Here is an 18,810-nt window from a genome sequence, read left to right on the forward strand (position 1 = left end):
CCAGCCAGCAATAAGCCAACAGCCGGTTCAGACCCGTATGCCCGGTGGGAGACAGCAACCCAATCCAGCCCAGGACCCTGGGCACCAGAAAGGTGTCAGGGCCAGGGCCCTACTCTGCTCTCACTTCCCCCATGGGGAGCCTAAATCCGAGCATCTGTTTCCTTTTGGGCGGAGGAAGCCAGCAGGTCTCAGAAATTCCGAGTGCAGCCAGGTTTTTCCAGGACAGAATTCCATCAAGGTGGCTCCTAGGGGAGCTTCTGGGAGTTCTACGCAGTGGAAGACACTCCTGGTCAGGAGTCCGGGGTCCTGTGGGAGGCCCTGGCTGAGTCACCACACCTCTCTGGACCATACCCACCTGTAAGGGAACGGAGAGGTCCAGGGCCTTGGCTTTCACTTAATCATCTCAGTTCAGGTGAGGACGCCCAGTCTGGCTGCTCCCTCTAGCAGCCTGTTCGTTCATGGCAGCCCAACTCTGCAGGGCCCCCAGGTGCCCGGGAAGGAAAGCTCCTCCCGCAGCCTTGCTCTGGTAGCCCAGAACAGGGGAGCTGGGGCCTCCGTGTGCCAAAGCTTGGACGTGGATGACCTCATCTCCTTCCTTCCTTCCAGCCTGAGGTGCCTTTAATTTTAGAGTCCAGGGATAGCTTTCCTCAGGCCTGAGCCAAGAGGAGGTGTCATTTAACACAAGACAGCCAGGGAGCCGGAAGGGAGTTGAGGACATTTATTTCACATTCACACAGCTGTACATTTTCTATAAATAATGTGGGGCTGAAATATTTACAGTCATTTCTTGCCCATGCCCAGGCTGCCTCTCCTTCCTGACACCCCATGCCCGGAGACACAGCCTGCAGACAGATGTGCAAACCCAGCTTGGTCTTTCCTGCCCCCTCCCTGATGCTCAGGCAGAGCAGCCAGCGGTCCCTGGAACTCCACTAGCCTCGACCACTCCGTCCTCTGATGCCGAAGGCGTGGCAGGCCACAGGGAATTCGCCGCTCCACTGCAGTGACGGAGGCCGCGGCAGGCAGCAGCCAACACTGCGGGCCGTGGGCAGTAGCTGCTGGCTTGGGAATGCAGAAGGAAGCAGGGAGGCTGCCACTCGCTCCGGCTGCCCCCCAGTTCTTCCCTTCCTCTCTGTGCCCTTCCTCTGAGAGGGCGAGCTCCAGGGTTCCCTCACTCCTCACAGAGTGAAACTGCTCCAGGCGCCCAGTCGTGCCGGGTCACAGAGAAGGGAGAGCCAGACTCTTGCAGTGGACAGTTAGTTATAACGCCAGGGACAAGGACAAGGAACCACAACACAAATGTCTCAAGAACACAAAATAGTGGGTTCACACCGGCCCCACAGACTGTACACACTCTTGAGCCCTGAGGGGAAGGCAGTTTGGTTTTCTGGGAGTGGAGAGGGAGAAGGTGGACACGCTCAAAGACACACTCAGAGGGACACATAACTGGTAACCAACTAAGCCACAGCAGGGGGCTTGCAGAGGACACACGAGCATCATCCACTCCTCAGTCACAGCAGCATCGTGCACTTGGGAACAGCAAGGGGCCAGGGGCGTGCCCTGGGCTAGGATGGCTGCAGAGCCCCTCTCCATCAGCTGGAGACAGGCCGGGGTGGGGTTCTGAGATCTTCCTCACTGCTACGAACTGCAGCCACATACGAGAAGAGACATAATACAGAGTAGCAGATTTCGTGGGCCTAGAGGAGAGAAAACCAGGCGGATCACGATACTGAGACTCCTGCATCTCCACATGTGGGAGATCTGCCAATGGGCAACTCCTGCCCTAACACTGGGCATGGGCCTCCGGGCTAAATGTGAGCTCCAAGCAAGGAAGCTGTCCCCGTGGGAGAGGGGATCCGTGTGTGTGTGTCTGTCTCTCTCAGGGCTCAAGACCTGTTTCAGCCTGAGTTGAACCTTTGGCAACAAGACGAGGTCCCCACTCACCCCTGTGCGCGCAGAGGGCCCACCCCTCCTCCTGTCCGAAGGTCCCCCAGGGAGCCCTGCGCACTGTGGCCCATCAGGGTTGAGCGGCACACTCACCATTGGTGTCTTGTACTTGTGGCTCACCACTTCTTTAATTTCAGGAACTAAAACCGGACGGGCAAGAGACAAAACAGAAAGTTCAACACTAAGAGCAACCGTGCCATGCTCCCCCAGGCGGCAGCGCCTGGCGTCAGGGTCCCCTTCCCCTCTGTGGCCTCTCACAGTGGCTGCAGCAGCTTAGGCTATGACAGGGCAGAGGCCACCAGAGGCTCTGTCCAGACCCTGCCGGCTGGGAGGACACGGCCCCAGCCTCCTCAGCTAGGCCTCTGCCGTCCGCAGTGGCTTTTACTTGATGGCTGTGATTCTACCCACTTCTTTGAAAGCCCCGGATGGGAGGGACGGGCCTTTCACCAGCCTGGTCACGGCTACCGTCCAGGGCCCCTGAGGGGCTGCAGTGGGGAATTCCCAGGTTTCGGCTGGGAGGAGAGAGCTGTCTCTAGCTTGTGTCCAACTTTGCTGAGACACCTGTGAACTCGTCTTGTCACCAGCCTGAAAATTGGGTCATGTTGAACACAGTTCCCTTTATTCCCAGCCCCCTGCACAGAGGGTCTTGAGGCTGGATGAAGAGGTAACAGGATACTAAACCCACAGGACGTGGCAGTGTCCTTCCCTGAGTGGCAGGAGAAGCCCAGGCCTGCCTGTGTGAGGGAGAGCGTCTGAGGGCTCTGGAGCAACACACCCAGCAGAAGACAGGCGAGTACAGCACCCAGGGAGGGAGGTGACAGGGAACATCAGGCAAAATACACACATGTCCACAGCCCGGAAGGCAAGAGCGAGAGTCCCCCCGCTCCAGCCATGCAGGGGTTCTGCTTGGCCAGAGGAAGGAGTAGGCCCCCCAGGCTCAGCCATCATCATGGCCCCTTGAGACTGGGAGCAGAGGGGCCTGGCATCTCCCTGGGGGCCAGAAAAGGTAGGAGGAGAATTGGCCGTACCTTCTTCTGACCCTGGGAGGCAGAATTTGGGGGAACCCAGGGTCAGCAGGGAATAAACTCATCAAAGGGAGAGCAAGAAGCCCCAGGCCATTCTCCCGAGGTGGAAGATTCCCCCAAGTATCTCTCTGACAGAAGAGAGAAGGGAGCACATGGGGAGGGAAGTCCAGTGAGCCAGTGAGAGCGGGAGGCAAGGTGGGAAGAAAGAGGGTGGGGGAGAAAGGAAGAGACGAGCTGGCAGTGTGAGGAGCTGGTTCGATGGGAGCTACCCACCCAGGGCAGGGCCCAAGGCAGAGACCTGGGGAGAGGCAGCACGAGCCGAGGTCACTTTACCTGCTGGAGAACGAAGGTTTTCATAGCAGCGATGAGGGGCACAAAAGAATGAAGCACAAACACAGCAGGAACTCAAAGCCCCAGGGTGAGAACCCACTACACCACTCCCTAGCGCTGGCTCCCAGCTTCCGGCTACAGCTGTCCTGCTAGACTCCTCTGTCCCTCAAGTGAGTCTGCCTGCGATGCCCGGTGCCCTTCGTCTGGCACAGAGGCCAGGTGGAGACCAGGGCGGCGCCAGGGAGGCTGGCTGGCAACTGGGCTGCTAGAGAGATTGCAGCAGGTGACACGGACGTAGTGGAGCTTGGGGGTCGCCTGTCTGCTCTGTCCCAAACTTTCTGACCACTGGCTGGCCCAGCATGGGGAGGTGGTGCTACTTCACTGAGCTGCTTCAGGACCACCTCTAAACTCGAAACCCACCTGAGGCCCCATTTGCCCTTCTGCGATCCATTATCTATCTTTCCCTTCCACACCCCGGCTCTCATCTCAGAGGTCCCTTTTCTTCCTTGTCACTCCTGCTCCTCCTGACTTCTCTACAGCGGTTCTTCTTCTCCCTGCCCCTAGACCCTCCTCTGGAGCTCCGAGGTTTGAGTTACTGCCATGTGAGTCCAGACCTAAGAGCAAAATAGTGTAATTACCAAATTCCTCCAGGACAAAGACGCCTCGAACTGTATTGCACTTTTTAATGTGATTCAGCTCTATGAAAACCTGCAAGAGAGGGAGGGAGGGCGGGGTAAGGCCCACAGGCTCCACCCATGCCCCGCAGAGCACACTCTCCCAGCTATAGCCCCCCCCACACAAAGAAAGTCTATTTCCCAAAGAGAGGACAGAAGAATCCACACGCACACAACTCAAAAGCGCTAAGAAGCGAAGATAGCAGAAAGGGCATGTACCTTCCGCTCCTGGCCGGAGGAGAAAGCATGGGAGAGAAATGAAGGCGTTAGTTTGAATGGTCAAACCCAACCCGAAGGCCCCGCTGCTGGCCTGGGCTGCCCGCCCATACCCTCTGCCCAGGGCAGTGCTTGTAAGACACGGTGCCCCAGGGGTCCCCACTCAGCCCATTAGGTCTCTACCCTTCCATGCATCCTCCTCCGGCGCAGAGGGCTGGCACGGGCGCAAAGCTCCCCTCAGACTGTCCTCGGGGTGGGAGGTGGTGGTATCCTCCTTGAAACAGGATCCAGGATCTCCCAAGAGGTATGTGGTGACAATAATTATCAGCTACCACCTGCTGAGCACCTACTTGGGGTTTTACAAATACTATTTCTAATCTCTGCACCTACTACGTGACACAGTATATAGTATTACACCCATTTTCTACATGAGGAAACTGATCAAAAAGTTTCTTTGCCCATGAACGTGGAAGCTGGACTTCAAATCCAAGCACGTCCTAACACCAAAGCCTGTGCTTTTCCCATTCACCCCAGACTGCACAGCTCCACCAGGAGGTCTGCTGCCTCCTCCACTCCAAATGACCACTGTGTGGCAGAAGAGGGGGCAGGTTGCTATCTCATTATTAACTGTGAGGTGAGACTGAGAACCCGGGCTTTCCTCCCCTTCTCTGCACAATCGATCTTCTAGGGGCCAAGCCTTCAACCACAGACTGGCTTGGATGGCTGCCCAGAGGGGCTATGCCAAGGGCAGGACGAGGAACAGGGCACAGCACCTGGGCATTGCTCAGCAAGATCTCATCTTCAGAAGGGGAGGCCACGGCGCTAAAATGTGGTCAGAAGTCTGCTCCCCAAGAAGTACTGACACCTTTGTGGTCCAGAAAAGCACTTAGGTAGACCCCTCTCTGGGCTGGTCCTAAGGTCTCTGGGGTTGGCTACTGCCCTAAGTCCTAGATTGAAAATACACTAAGGGGCTGCTGGCAGCCTGGGCAGCCGTTTCCTGTTAAGCCAAAGCTGCCCAGCTACGTTCCTGAAAGAGAGCTACAACGGCTAGCAGAGGGAGGGAGACAGCCACGTCAGTCAGGCATCCACCTCCCCTGAGGGTCTGCGGCCTGGCCAGGGGCTGTGGGGCTTCACACATTTGGGTCTGGCTCAGAGCCTCAGGGAGAGGAACCCGGACATCAGGGAAAGAGGAGGGAAGGCACTTGTGTGAGGAGTCAGAGCTGTGAACGGACCTGGGATGATGCGTTGGCCTCAGAAAGGAATTAGCTTAAGGAATGTCCACTGAGAGAAAAAGGTAACACTGTGTTAAAAGACCAAGAGAGAAAAAAAAAAAAGTCAGCTCCTATGTGGAATTACAATGAGGGAAAGATGTATCCAGAAGTGCTCCCCAATCAAAAGAAGGGGAATGGGGCCTGTGGAGCAGGGGACAGAGTGGGAACACTCAGAGGAAGGAAAAGAACAGGAAGAAGAATCCGCAGAAGAAAAAGGCAAATAAACACACTCCAGAGAGGACAGATACAAGCTACTTACACACAGGCACGCAGGCACGCACGCACACGCAAGCTGCACGCACACCAGAAAGACACAAGGAGATTGGCCAGTCTAGACTCTCAAAGCAAAACCACCAAGCAGAAGCATACCCTGGGAATAGAGGAAGGCAGAGACACTGCAGGGGAAGGGCCAAGTGAGACGCTCCCACTCACACTGTGTGGAGTCCAACGGATGGGGCAGCGTGGCCACCTGGCCTCGCTCCTGCCCAGCCTCCCCCGCAGGCTCCCTGGTGCACCTTCACAGCGCCAGGTGGTCGCCAACGTCACTGTGCCCTCCCCTGGGATTTCTTTCCTGGGTCCAGCTGCTCCAGCTCTCCCTCTAGCTCCAGAGGGCCCTCTCTCATGCTTGCTGGGGAAGTACTGGGGGCCTGGACATTGGCCGTCCTTACAGATGGAAGGACAGGGAGCCTCGTGCTGCCGCCCGCACCTACCTGATTGTGCATGAATTTGAGGTTGATCCCTTCCAGGGTCACCTGCAGCAGGCCACCCTCACCAGTCTTCATGTCCTGCACAGGGAACTCGCCACCCAATTCAGGTCCTGTGGTGAGGGAGGGGGCTATCAGCTCACTGGTGAGGTGGGGAATCCCACCCGACTTCCCTCCAGGCCCCTGACACTCAGAAGGACTGGCAGAAACAGGGAAGACACTCTCAGGAAAAACTCTCCTCACCGGGTTTGATGCTTTGCTGTCGGGCGGCAGCGCGCTCCATGCTGTCCTTCACACAGTAGTACAGCTCCCGACACTGTGGCACAGGGGAGAGCGGTCCCATCATGGGGGCTGTCCAGGGTTCCCCACCCACTGCTCTATAATGGCCACTGAAGGCCGGAGGTTGAAGTGAGGGGTAAAATTTTAAGTAGTCCTCCTATTTTTCAGATGTCTTGTTCATTGTTGAGGTTAGGAATGATAGATCTGGAGCATATGAATAGTATGGCTTTAAAGAAGGCATGGGTACAGACGTGTAGGAATGCTAGATATGGTTGGTTAATACCGATTGTGACTACTATTAGGCCTAGTTGGCTTGACAGAGACAGCTTTAGGTACCCCACCCAACAGCTGGAGACAGAAGTGTGGCTCCAGACATGCGTTTTGGAATTTTAACTTCCCAAAAAGAAACTCACTATTTGGTCTTCAATGCCTACTAGCCCCAACCCAAACACAGATCCTGGGTACCTTTTTAGTATAGAACTTGTTGAGCTGGGTCTCAGAGCCATTTCTACGCCACAAGCACAACACCTTGGTCTTGGGACAGTAGGTCATGTTGATGAGCTTCTCGTACCACCAGCGCTCATACACTGTTCCGATGTTACTACGCAGCACCACACAGTCGTCGCACACCTGGAGAAGTGCACAAAGCAGCTCAGCAGTTCCTGTCTCCGACAGCCTCTCCCGAGACTGTCTCCTACAGGGAAAGGATGGGACAACTGGCCCTGGGGCATCCCCATGGTCAGGTTTTCTGCCTTACACTCATGGTGTCCCTAGGTGGAGACACAAAACAGAACTACTGACATGCTGCCTGCTACAAGGATTGTTGGAAGAGATGGAGTCATTAGAAGGAACCTATGTATAAGGGAGGAGGCACAAATCAATCAGTTATTTATTACCTCTTTTTTTTTTTTGAGACAGGGTCTCACTTTGTCCCCCAGGCTTGACTGCAGTGGCGCCATCTCAGCTCACTGTAGCCTCGACCTCCCAGGTTCAAGTCATCTTCCTGCCTCAGCCCCCAAAGTGGCAGGGACTACAGGTGCACACCATCACACTGGCTATAATTTTTTTTTTTTGAGATGGAGTCCCACTCTGTCGCCCAGGCTGGAGTACAGTGGTACAATCTCGACTCATTGCAACCTCTGCCTTGTGGGTTAAAATGATTCTCCTGCCTCAGCCTCCCAAGTAGCTGAGATTACAGGCACACATCACCATGCTCGGCTAATTTTTGTATTTTTAGTAGAGACAGGGTTTCACTATGTTGGCCAGGCTGGTCTCGAACTCCTGACCTAAAGTGATCCGCTCGTCTTGGCTCCCAAAGTGCTGGCATTACAGGCCTTGAGCCACTGTGCCCAGCCCAGTTATTTATTACCTCTTATGTGCTCTACAGACTTAAAGTATTTGGAGGAGATCTCATGCCTCCCATCTTACAACCTCAGGAATCATCTTTGTTGACAAACACAAAGGTAGGAGATCATGACAGACTTAACCAAGGAGAAAAATGGAGCTGATGCACTTTCTAATCCTGGGTCTACCCTTTTTCTATAAAAATATTTTAAAAAATTAATTACACAAGTGACACATGAACAGTGCTTATTACATAAAAATACAATACAGGATGATATAAATTAAAAAACAAATATCTGTGACACCTTCTTGTTCAACATTCTCTTTCAGGTGAAGTTATCTGTTCTTTTTTTTGAGACGGATCTCGCTCTGTCGCCCAGGCTGGAGTGCAGTGGCGCAATCCCAGCTCACCGCAAGCTCCGCCTCCCGGGTTCACGCCATTCTCCTGCCTCAGCCTCTCGAGTAGCTGGGACTACAGGCGCCCACCACCATGCCTGGCTTTTTTATATTTTTTTTTAAGTAAAGACGGGGTTTCACCGTGTTAGCAAGGATGCTCTCGATCTCCTGACTTCATGATCCGCCCGCCTCAGCCTCCCAAAGTGCTGGGATTACAGGCGTGAGCCACCATGCCCAGCCAGTTATCCGTTCTTAAGGCTTCAAATGTTGAACGGGAGACATTATAGCACAATAATGAAGGACACAGGCCTAAAGTCAGCCTGAGTTTAGATTCCAGCTCTGCCATTACTGAGCTGTGCCACCCTCAGCAAGTTCATCTGTGTCCACAATTCCTCACAGGTAAGATTGGGATAGTAACAGTAATAACTTCCTACAGTTACTATGAAGACTAAATGAGTTAATGTGCATAAAGTACTTAAGGTGCATACAAAGCCAGGCACGCAGAAAGTACCCTAATTAGCTACTAGACATCAGAACTATGAAACTAATGATTATTACCGTGTTGATGGTTCTTACCTCTGTCTCCATCTTAGACCTCTCTTCCTGAGCTCCTGAGCCTCTCAATGTCTGGATGCTTCACATGTAGCACCTCAAACTCCTTATGTCCAAATCTGAACTCAACACCTCCTCCTGGGCAGATCCTCCTTTTAAGTCTGCTATTTGAGGAAATGGCACCACCATCCACCCAGCTGCCCCAGCCCGAAATGAAGAATTGATGCCTGACTCCTTCCTCTTCCCTCTAACTAACCACACTCCATCACTGAGTCCCACTGGTTCCAGCTCAAATATCCCTGACTGCTCTTCCACTCCCCAACCATTAACTCTTACTCTTTCTTCAAGTCTAAGCTCAAAGGTCAACTTCTCAAAGGAGTTGCTCACACCTCCTAGGCCCTCTGCTATTTATTCTGCCCCCTGAGCTTCTTTCATAATGCTCACCATATTTTATAATACTCTTTAATTATTTGATTTCCCCAACAGCTTGTCAATGCTAAGGGCAATAGAAATCACGTCTGTCTTATTCACTGCTATAATCCCGACACCCAACAAAGTACCTAGCATATAATACGTGCTCCATAAACATTAGGTGAGTGAGTAGGGAACACACAAGACTATCAGGTCTAAGCTACTGTATAAGAGTTTACTGGAGTTCTAAAGCCTTTGAAGAATCAGTCAAAGTGGCAGAGTAGGAATGGGAAACTTGAGTTCTAGGCCCAGTCTGACTCTGTGGGTATCTACAGGGGGAAATGGACAATACCACTCCACCTTTCATAATCCTTTAAGAACATCATGTAAAGGCAGGCAGAACACATTTAGGAGAACACATGATTTCTAAGCTAGAGCATTCTAGGCTAGAGAAATGCTTGTAATATACTGTTATAGTCACCTAAGTGGCTGTTGGAGGTGTAAACTGGTATAGTTTTTGGGATGGCAATTTGGCAAAATCTACCGAAATTTTAAATGTGTATAAACTTGACTTGAAAATTTCATGTCTAGAAATTCTCATGTGAGGGTGCAAAAATGTATGTTCAAGGATATTCAATGAGCAATTTTTATTTTTTTTTTTCGAGACAGGGTTTTGCTCTGTCACCCAGGCTGGACTGAAGTGGTGCAATCAGAGCTCACTGAAGCCTTGACCTCCCAGGCTCAAGGATCTTCCCAACTTAGCCTCCCCAGTAGCTGGGACCATGGGCATGCACTAGCATGCCTAGCTTATTTTAAAATTTTTTGTAGAGACGGGGTTTCCCTATGTTGCCCAGGCTGGTCTTGACCTCCTGGGCTCAAGCGAACCTCCCACCTCAGCCTCCCCAGTAGCTGGGACCACAGGCATACACCACCACATGTATGACTAATTTTTAAATTTTTTGTAGAGACAGGGTCTCCCTATGTTGCCCAGGCTGGTCTCAAACTCTGGGATCGAGCAATCCTCCTGCCTCAGCCTCCCAAAGTACTGGGATTATAGGCATGAGCCACCATGCTTGGCCTAATGAGTAATATATATATATATATGGATGGAGTCTCGCTCTGTCGCCCAGGCTGGAGTGCAGTGGTGCGATCTCGGCTCACTGCAGCCTCCGCCTCCTGGGTTCAAGCAATTCTCTGCCTCAGCCTCCCAAGTAACTGGGATTACAGGCACCCACCACCTCGCCTGGCTAATTTTTTGTATTTTTAGTAGAGGCAGGGTTTCACCATTTTGGCCAGGCTGATCTTGAACTCCTGACCTTGTGATCCACCCACCTCAGCCTCCCAAGGTGCTGGGATTACAGACGTGAGCCACCACACCTGGCATGAGTAATATTTTTTAAAAAAATAGTGAGAGGCACTAGTTAAACCAATTATGGTACACCATATGACATCTAATGGCTGAGCATCCATTAAACTAAAAAAAAAAAAAAAAGACATGGAACGGTATATCATTAAGTGAAAAAAGCAAATTATTTAACAATATTTGTAATTTTTTTTTTTTTTTTTTGAGACATTGTCTCGCTTTGTCACCCAGGCTGGTGTGCAGTCGCATGATCTCGGCTCACTGCAACCTCCGCCTCCGGGTTCAAGCAATTCTCCTGCCTCAGCCTCCCAAGTAGCTGGGATTGCAGGCACCTGCCGCCATGCCCAGCTAATTTTTGTATTTTTAGTAGAAACAGGGTGTCACCATGTTGGCTAGGCTGGTCTGGAACTCTTGACCTCAGGTTATCTGCCTGCCTCGGCCTCCCAATGTGTTGGGATTACAGGCTCATGTGAGCCACCGTGGCCAGCCCAATATTTGTAATTTGATACCACTTCATAAGTGCGAAAACAAAATTCCATATAAATAAATTATATTTACACAAATATGCGTTTTCAATAATCTGAAAGGAGTCACACGAAACTATTACTGGTTACCTCTGGGACAAAGGATTGAGAGGCAGTGAGTAAAACTTTTAATTATTTTTTAACTTTGGTATGGTTTGAAACATTTACAGCATATACTGTTTTACTTTTGTAACTAAAAAAAGGGCAATAAAGACAATTTTTAAAAATCTCTGGCCGGGTACGGTGGCTCACACCTGTAATCCTAGCATTCTGGGAGGCCAAGGCAGACGGATCATTTAAGGTCAGGAGTTCAAGACCATCCTGGCCAACATGGCAAAACCCCATCTCTGCTAAAAATACCAAAAATTAGCCAAGCGTGGTGGTGCATGCCTATAGTCCCAGCTACTCGGGAGTCTGAGGTAGGAGAATTGCTTGAACTCGGTGGGTGGATGTTGCAGTGGGCTAAGATTGTGCCACTGCACTCCACCGTGGGTGACAGGGCAAGAATCTATCTCCAAAAAAAAAAAAATATATATATATATATATATATATATCTTCCTTGGCCAGGCGCAGCAGCTCACACCTGTAATCTCAGCACTTTGGGAGGCTGAGGTGGGCGGATCACGAGGTCAGGAGTTCGAGACCAGCTTGGCCAAAATGGTGAAACCCCGTCTCTACTACAAATACAAAAATTAGCCAGACATGATGGCATGTGCGTGTAGTCCCAGCTACTCAGGAGGCTGAGGCAGGAGAATCGCTTGAACCTGGGAAGCGGAGGTTGCAGTGAACCAAGATTGCACCACTGCACTTCAGCCTGGGCAACAGAGTGAGACTCTGTCTAAAAAAAAAAAAAAAAAAAAAAAAAAAATTCCCAAATTGCCGTTCAGCTCATCATGCAGAAAGCAGGTTATGCTCTGAGAAACGCTCAATCAGCCTCACAGGAGCCAGGTAATGGCGCAGTGACCATGGTGCACTCTTCCCTGGCATGGCACCACTTCGAGGAAGAGGCATCTATTTGGGTAATAGGTCCAGTCCCACACCCCAGAGACTCAGCATGAGGCTCCCTTTGTACAGTGGTGAGAGTAAGAGTAGTTCAAGGAATCTGCTGGAGAGATTTTTTTTTTTTTTTAAAGGAAAAGAAAAGGGCAAGAGTCACGTGCCACTTCTGCTGTGGTGCAGATGTCCTATGTCAGCCCTAGGCTTTGAGAGGCAGCTAGCCAAATTCTAACACTTTAAAGGGTGACATGAAAATGACTCCTTGTTGGCTACACTGACATGTATGTTTCTGCTTCAGGGTAAGCCCCTCTTGTGTTTGGTAAACCACCTGTTCAAAAAACTGTGAATGTGGAAATCAAATTCAGCTAAACCACAGGGGAACAGATAACATAAGCGAAATTTTACTACTTTATATATAGGAGTTGTATTTGGTCCTTAAAATTACTTAGGTCTGTTTCAGAATTAAAAACACAGAAATGAAGAAAACACGGCCAATTTCCTTTATAATCCTGGAGAGTAAGGCTTTTTCTAACCATGTCTCAAAATCCAGAAGCCGTAAAAGAAACTATTGATTAATTTAATTATATAAAAGTAGCCAGGTGTGATGGCTCACACCTGTAATCCCTGCACTTTGGGAGGCCGAGGTGGGTGGATCACTTGAGGTCAGGAGTTCGAGATCAGCCTGGCCAACATGGTAAAACCCCATCTCTACTAAAAATACAAAAATTAGCCGGGTGCGGTGGCAGGCACCTGTAAACCCAGCTACTTGGGAGGCTGAGGCAGGAGAATTGCTTGAACCCAGGAGGTAGAGGTTGCAGTGAGCCGACATCATGCCACTGCATCCAGCCTGGGTGACAGAGAGAGACTCTGTCTGGATAAAAAAAAAAAAAAAAAAAAGATATACAAATAAAAAATTTATGTGTGTCAAAAAATACCATAGGCAAAATCAGAAGATAAATGAGGAACTTTCTGGTGGACAGATCAGGTTGCCCACATCTGAGCTCACTGATCGGTAGGAGAGGGACGACCATATGAGGCAACAGGAAGCGTATGGCACTACTCATTAAGTATTCTTCCCAAAAGAGTGAATCTGAAAGTGATCAAACCTCTGAACTGAACTACCAGTCTATGAGAAATATGTGACAGAGAAACATGCTAATACAAAGGAGACACAATCAGCAAAAAATCTAGAATGTAGGAGACTCCACAGGGCAAACGATCCAATTTCTTCAACAAAATAAATGGCAAAGGGGGTATTACGTGTTATGAGACATTTAAGAATTGTATCAACCAAAATTACAAATGCATTGTCCCTCTGACCCAGCAATCTCATTTCTGGGAATCCTTAGACACACTTGCACATGTATGAAATGAAGCAGGCACAGCATCATTCACAGTATCACTATCAGTAACAGCAAATTTGGAAGCAACCCAAGGATCCGTATGTACTGACTGGTTAAATAAATTAAGGCACAGTCACACAGTGGAATACATGTAGCCATAAAACGAATGGGAAAGCTTTCTTGGTACTGATACAGAAGAGGACCAGGACAATGTTTTTTTTTGTTTTTTTTTTTGAGACGGAGTCTTGCTCAGGCTGGAGTGCAATGGCGCAATCTCGGCTCACTGCAAGCTCCGCCTCCCAGGTTCATGCCATTCTCCTGCCTCAGCCTCTCCGAGTAGCTAGGACTACAGGCGCCCGCCGCCACGCCTGGCTAATTTTTTGTATTTTTTAGTAGAGACGGGGTTTCACCGTGGTCTTGATCTCCTGACCTTGTGATCCACCCGCCTCGGCCTCCCAAAGTGCTGGGATTACAAGCGTGAGCCACCGCGCCCGGCCACAATGTTAAATGAAAAAAGCAAGGGATAAAGCAATGGATAAGACGTGCTATCTTTCTGAAAGAAAGGAGAAAAATAGGCCAGGCGGGGTGGCTCACGCCTACAATCCCAGCACTTTGTGAGGCCAAGGTGGGCGGATCACTTGAGGTCGGGAGTTTGAGACCAGCCTGGCCGATATGGTGAAACCCCGTCTCTACTAAAAATAGAAAAATTAGCTGGGCATGGTGGTGGGTGACTGTAATCTCAGCTACTCAGGCAGCTGAGGCAGGAGAATCACTTGAACCCAGGAGGCGGAGGTTGCAGTGAGCTGAGTTCCGACCACTGCACTCCAGCCTGAGTGAAAGAGCGACATTCCATCTCAAAGAAAAAAAAAAAAGAAAGAAAGGAGAAAAATAAGAATTTGTGTTCATATTTTATTGTTTGCATAAAAGTCCACTGGAAGGCCGGGTGCACTGGCTCACGCCTGTAATCTCAGCACTTTGGGAGGCTGAAGCGGGTGGATCACTGAGGTCAGGAGTTGGAGACCAGCCTAACCAACATGGCGAAACCCCATCTCTACTAAAAATACAAAAAATCAGCTGGGTGCGGTGGCAGGTGCCTGTAATCCCAGCTACTTGGGAGCCTGAGGCAGGAGAATCGCTTGAACCCAGGAGGTGGAGGTTGCAGTGAGCTGAGATCACGCCATTGCACTCCAGCCTGGGCATCAGAGCAAGACTCTGTCTCAAAAAGAAAAAAAAAAATCCACTGGAATTTACAAAGGAAACCAATAAAAGTGGTTGTCTATAGGATGAAGGGGTGAGGGGAGTGGGAAATTCAGTGGAACGGGACAAGCATGAGTGCATGACTTCCCAATGTGTACTATTTTCTGTTATTCTTATTTATGAACAATGTGACTATATCATCTATATATAGATATCTTTGTGTGTGTGTGTGTGTGTGTGTGTGTGTGTGTATACGCGTGTATAAAAGAAATGGGGCCGGGCATGGTGGCTCACACCTGTAATCCCAGCACTTTGGGAGGTCGAGGCAGATGGATCACTTGAGGTCAGGAGTTCAAGACCAGCCTGGCCACCCAACGTGGTGAAACCCCATCTCTACTAAAACACAAAAAATTGGCCAGGCATGGTGGCGCATGCCTGTAATCCTAGCTACTCAGGAAGCTGAGGCAGGATAATTGCTTGAACCTGGGAGGTGGAGGCTGCAGTCAGCCAAGATCACACCACTGCACTCCAGCCTGGGTGACAGAGCGATACTCTGTCTCAAAAAAAAAAAAAAAAAAAAAAAAAAAAGAAATGGGTATCACCTACTATATAAAATTTAATTATTTGAATAACAATCTGATAATTTGGCCAGGTGCGGTGGCTCATGCCTGTAATCGCAGCACGTTGGAAGGCCAAGGTGGGTGGATTACTTGAGGTCAGGAGTTTGAGACCAGCCTGGCCAGCATGATCAAACCCCATCTCTATTAAAAATAGAAAAATCACCCGGGCATGGTGGCTGGCGCCTGTAATCCCAGCTACTTGGGAGGCTGTGGCAGGAAAACTGCTTGAACCCGGGAGGCGGAGGTTGCAGTGAGCTGAGATCAAGTCACTGCACTCCAACCTGGGTGACAGAGCAAGACTCTATCTCAAAAAAACACACACACACACACACACACAAAAACAAACAAAAAAATCTGATAATTTAATGATAAATAGATCATGAAGATGAATGAGATAAATGAGAAAAATATCCTGGCATCGGTTCCAGGAGTTCCCTGTGACTCTCAAATAGCCCTTTGGGCCCCCAGCATGAACCAGCACCTACCTCCATGAAAAAGATATCTCCGTTTGTATCTGTCCCTGCATGTACCACAAATGTCTGCTTCTTCATGTGCCGGCTGCCACTGGACCAGATAGAGAGATCGCGTCCATTCTGATGAAAGAGAGATTTTTTAGGGACAGTCATAGTCATACATCCCTCTCAGAGGGCTCTGGGCCAAGAATTCCCCATCCAGCAATCAAATTCATGTCGGCTTCCTCAGCACAGTCTCATCTGCTGGCCACTGGTCACCAGGGAAGTGGTTTCAGATGTTTTGGTCTCAGAGGCCCTATATCTCTTAAAATTTATTGAAGATTCCAAAGAGCTTTTGTTTATGTGAGTTATATTTATAGATATTTACATACTAGAAATTTAAACAGAAATTTCTCAAATGATTAATTATAAAAACAATTAATAATTGATTAATAATAACCCATTACATAGTAATATAAATTTTTTAAATAAAATAACTATATTTTCCAAAAAAAAAAGGCACTGTTTCACATTTTTGCAAATCTCTTTAATGTTTGGCTTAGAAGCAAATAGTTGCATTCTCCTATCTGCCTCTGCATTGAGTCTGTTGCAGTATGCTGCTTTAGTTGAGGTATATGAAAAAAACTTGACCTCACAGATACGTATTTGGAAAATGGAAGAGGATTTTCATAGCCTTTTCAGATAAACAGACGTATTCTTCTTTAACACTATACCAGAACTTGAGAAGTAGAAGCTTCTTTTTTTTTTTTAGAGACAAGGTTTCGCTCTGTCATCCAGGCTGGAGTGCAGTGGCATGACCATAGCCCACTACAGCTCTGAACTCCTGGGCTTAAGTGACATTCCTGCCTCAGCCTCCCAAGTACCTGGGATTACAGGCATAAACCACGACATCCAGCAAGAGCAGCTTTTGAAAGTTAGTTGCAGTGTGGAATCTGAAAGCACATCAATGAACATTTTACATTGTTACATTAAAATCCATTTAGGCCAGACACGGTGGCTCATTCCTATAATCCCAACACTTTGGGAGGCCAAGTCGGGAGTACCGTTTGAGCCCAGGCAGGAGTTGGAGACCAGCCTGGGCAACAGAGTGAGACCCTATTCTCCATACCTTTTTTTTTTTGAGACAGGCTCTCATTCTGTCACCCAGGCTGGAGTGCAGTGGTGCTCACGGCAGCCTCAACCTCCTGAACTCAAGCGATCCTCCCACCTCAGCCTCCCAAGTAGCTGGGACTACAGGTGCATGCCACCATGCCTGCCTAATTTTTTTATTTTTTGTAGAAATGGGGTCTCCCTTGGCTGGGCACGGTGGCTCACACCCGTAATCCCAGCACTTTGGGAGGCTGAGGTGGGCGGATCACAAGGTCAGGAGTTGGAGACCAGCCTGACCAACGTGGTGAAACCCCATCTCTACTAAAAATATAAAAATTAACCGGGCATGGTGGTGGGCACCTGTAATCCCAGCTACTCATGAGGCTGAGGCAGGAGAATAGCTTGAACCTGGGAGGCAGAGCTTGCAGTGAGCCGACATCACGCCACTGCACTCCAGCCCGGGGGACAGAGTGAGACTCCGTCTCAAAAACAAACAAACAAAAAGAAACGGGGCCTATGTTCCTCAGAATGAAAAAAAAATGTTATTTAAAAATTAAGATCCATATATCTGCCTTGCATTTTGAGTAGATCTTTTATCCGTACTTGAATTTATAACATCATACATTGGTATTTAGAAAATACTGTTGGCTGGGTGCCGTGGCTCATGCCTGTAATCCTAGAACTTTGGAAGGCCAAGGTGGGCGGATTGACTAAACTCAGGAGTTCAAGACCACAGCCTGGGCAACATGGTGAAACCCCGTTTCTACTAAAATACAAAAAAAAAAAAAAACTAGCCAGCTGTGGCAGCATACGCCTGTACTCCCAGCTGCTCAGGAGGCTGAGGCAGGAGAATTGCTTGAACCCAGGAGCCCAGGAGGTGGAGGTTGCAGTGAGCCGGCATCATGCCACTGCACTCCAGCCTGGGCCACAAAGCGAGACTCTGTCTCCAAAAAAAAAAAAGAAAGAAAGAAAATGCTGTTTCACTGAGTTACACAGCTCTTCCAAATGTTGACATATTTTGTAATATTAAATCAATGTTTAAAAGATCACATTCATTAATATCACCACCAATCTCATTAGAAAAGTCTTTAAATACTGGGAAGCTTCAAGTTCAAAACTCTGCCAAAATTCTTATTTTCACTTAAAAGCTGAATCTTATCACTGGCAACAAACACTGTCAGTTGCTTTCCCTGAAACAACAGGCTCACTTGATTAACTGAAGGAAAACGTCTGCTAGTTGGGTACTCGGAATAACCATGGTTTATTAATTGTCCTTTCCAGTAAAAATGATGTTCTATGAACAAAGCGATTAAGTCCACTTGCAACTCAAGGTGAACAAATCAAGGCCGCAAATTGCTTTTCTTCAAAACAACCATCATACTGGGTTTGCAGCAGAGATGTTTTATGTATACTTCCCATTTTGTCACAAAGAATATTAAAAATATTTATAATTAATCAATCAATTTAATAAAAGTAACAGTCTTCACTGCTTCTTCAAGGACATTTATAAGCACAACTGGCATTTTTAAAAAACTAAGAGTGTAAGCCAGGTGCGGTGGCTCACGCCCGTAATCCCAGAACTTTGGGAGCTGAGGCAGGCAGATCACTTGAGGTCAGGAGTTCAAGATCAGCCTGGCCAACATGGGGAATGCCCATCTCTACTGAAAATACAACAATTAGCTGGGCGTGGTGGTGCATGCCTGTAACCTCAGGAGCTTCAGCTACTCAGGAGGCTGAAGCAGGAAAACTGCTTGAACCCGGGAGGCAGAGGTTGCAGTGAGCCAAAATTGCGCCATTGCACTCCAGTCTGGGCAACAAGAGAGTGAAACTCTGTTTCAAAAAATACATATATATACAAAAATTAGCTGGGTGGTGGGGCACACGCCTGTAATCCCAGCTACTCGGGAGGCTGAGGCATGAGAATCGCTTCAACCCAGGAGGTGGAGGTTGCAGTGAGCCAAGATTGCGCTACTGCACTCCAGCCTGGGCGACAGAGTGAGTGTCTGTCTCAAAAAACAAACAAACAAAACAAAAATGAAAAACTGAGAGTATATGAAGG

At 49.0% G+C, this 18,810-nt stretch overlaps 1 protein-coding gene across 50 annotated transcripts in view; it reads right to left on the minus strand.

The window, feature by feature from the left end:
- Positions 1-703: 703 nt before the first annotated feature.
- Positions 704-18,810, minus strand: part of MADD (MAP kinase activating death domain) — a 62,436-nt gene continuing 44,329 nt past the window's right edge. For 19 of the 50 annotated variants that reach the window (XM_058446468.1, XM_058446465.1, XM_058446464.1 and 16 more), the window contains 6 exons: positions 15,675-15,782; positions 6,909-7,073; positions 6,408-6,480; positions 6,171-6,277; positions 2,038-2,084; positions 707-1,694 (listed from right to left, as the gene is read on the minus strand). In XM_058446468.1, coding sequence (XP_058302451.1) covers positions 2,061-2,084; positions 6,171-6,277; positions 6,408-6,480; positions 6,909-7,073; positions 15,675-15,782 — 477 coding nt within the window. In that variant the 3' untranslated portion in view covers positions 707-1,694; positions 2,038-2,060. Of the gene's footprint in view, positions 1,695-2,037; positions 2,085-3,937; positions 4,008-4,192; positions 5,490-6,170; positions 6,278-6,407; positions 6,481-6,908; positions 7,074-15,674; positions 15,783-18,810 lie in introns of those variants that run through there. The other 31 variants (XM_058446450.1, XM_032165995.2, XM_058446455.1 and 28 more) reach the window with 3 other exon arrangements.

The sequence above is a fragment of the Hylobates moloch genome, unplaced genomic scaffold, assembly GCF_009828535.3.
Source record: "Hylobates moloch isolate HMO894 unplaced genomic scaffold, HMol_V3 SCAFFOLD_11, whole genome shotgun sequence".
NCBI lineage: Eukaryota > Metazoa > Chordata > Mammalia > Primates > Hylobatidae > Hylobates > Hylobates moloch.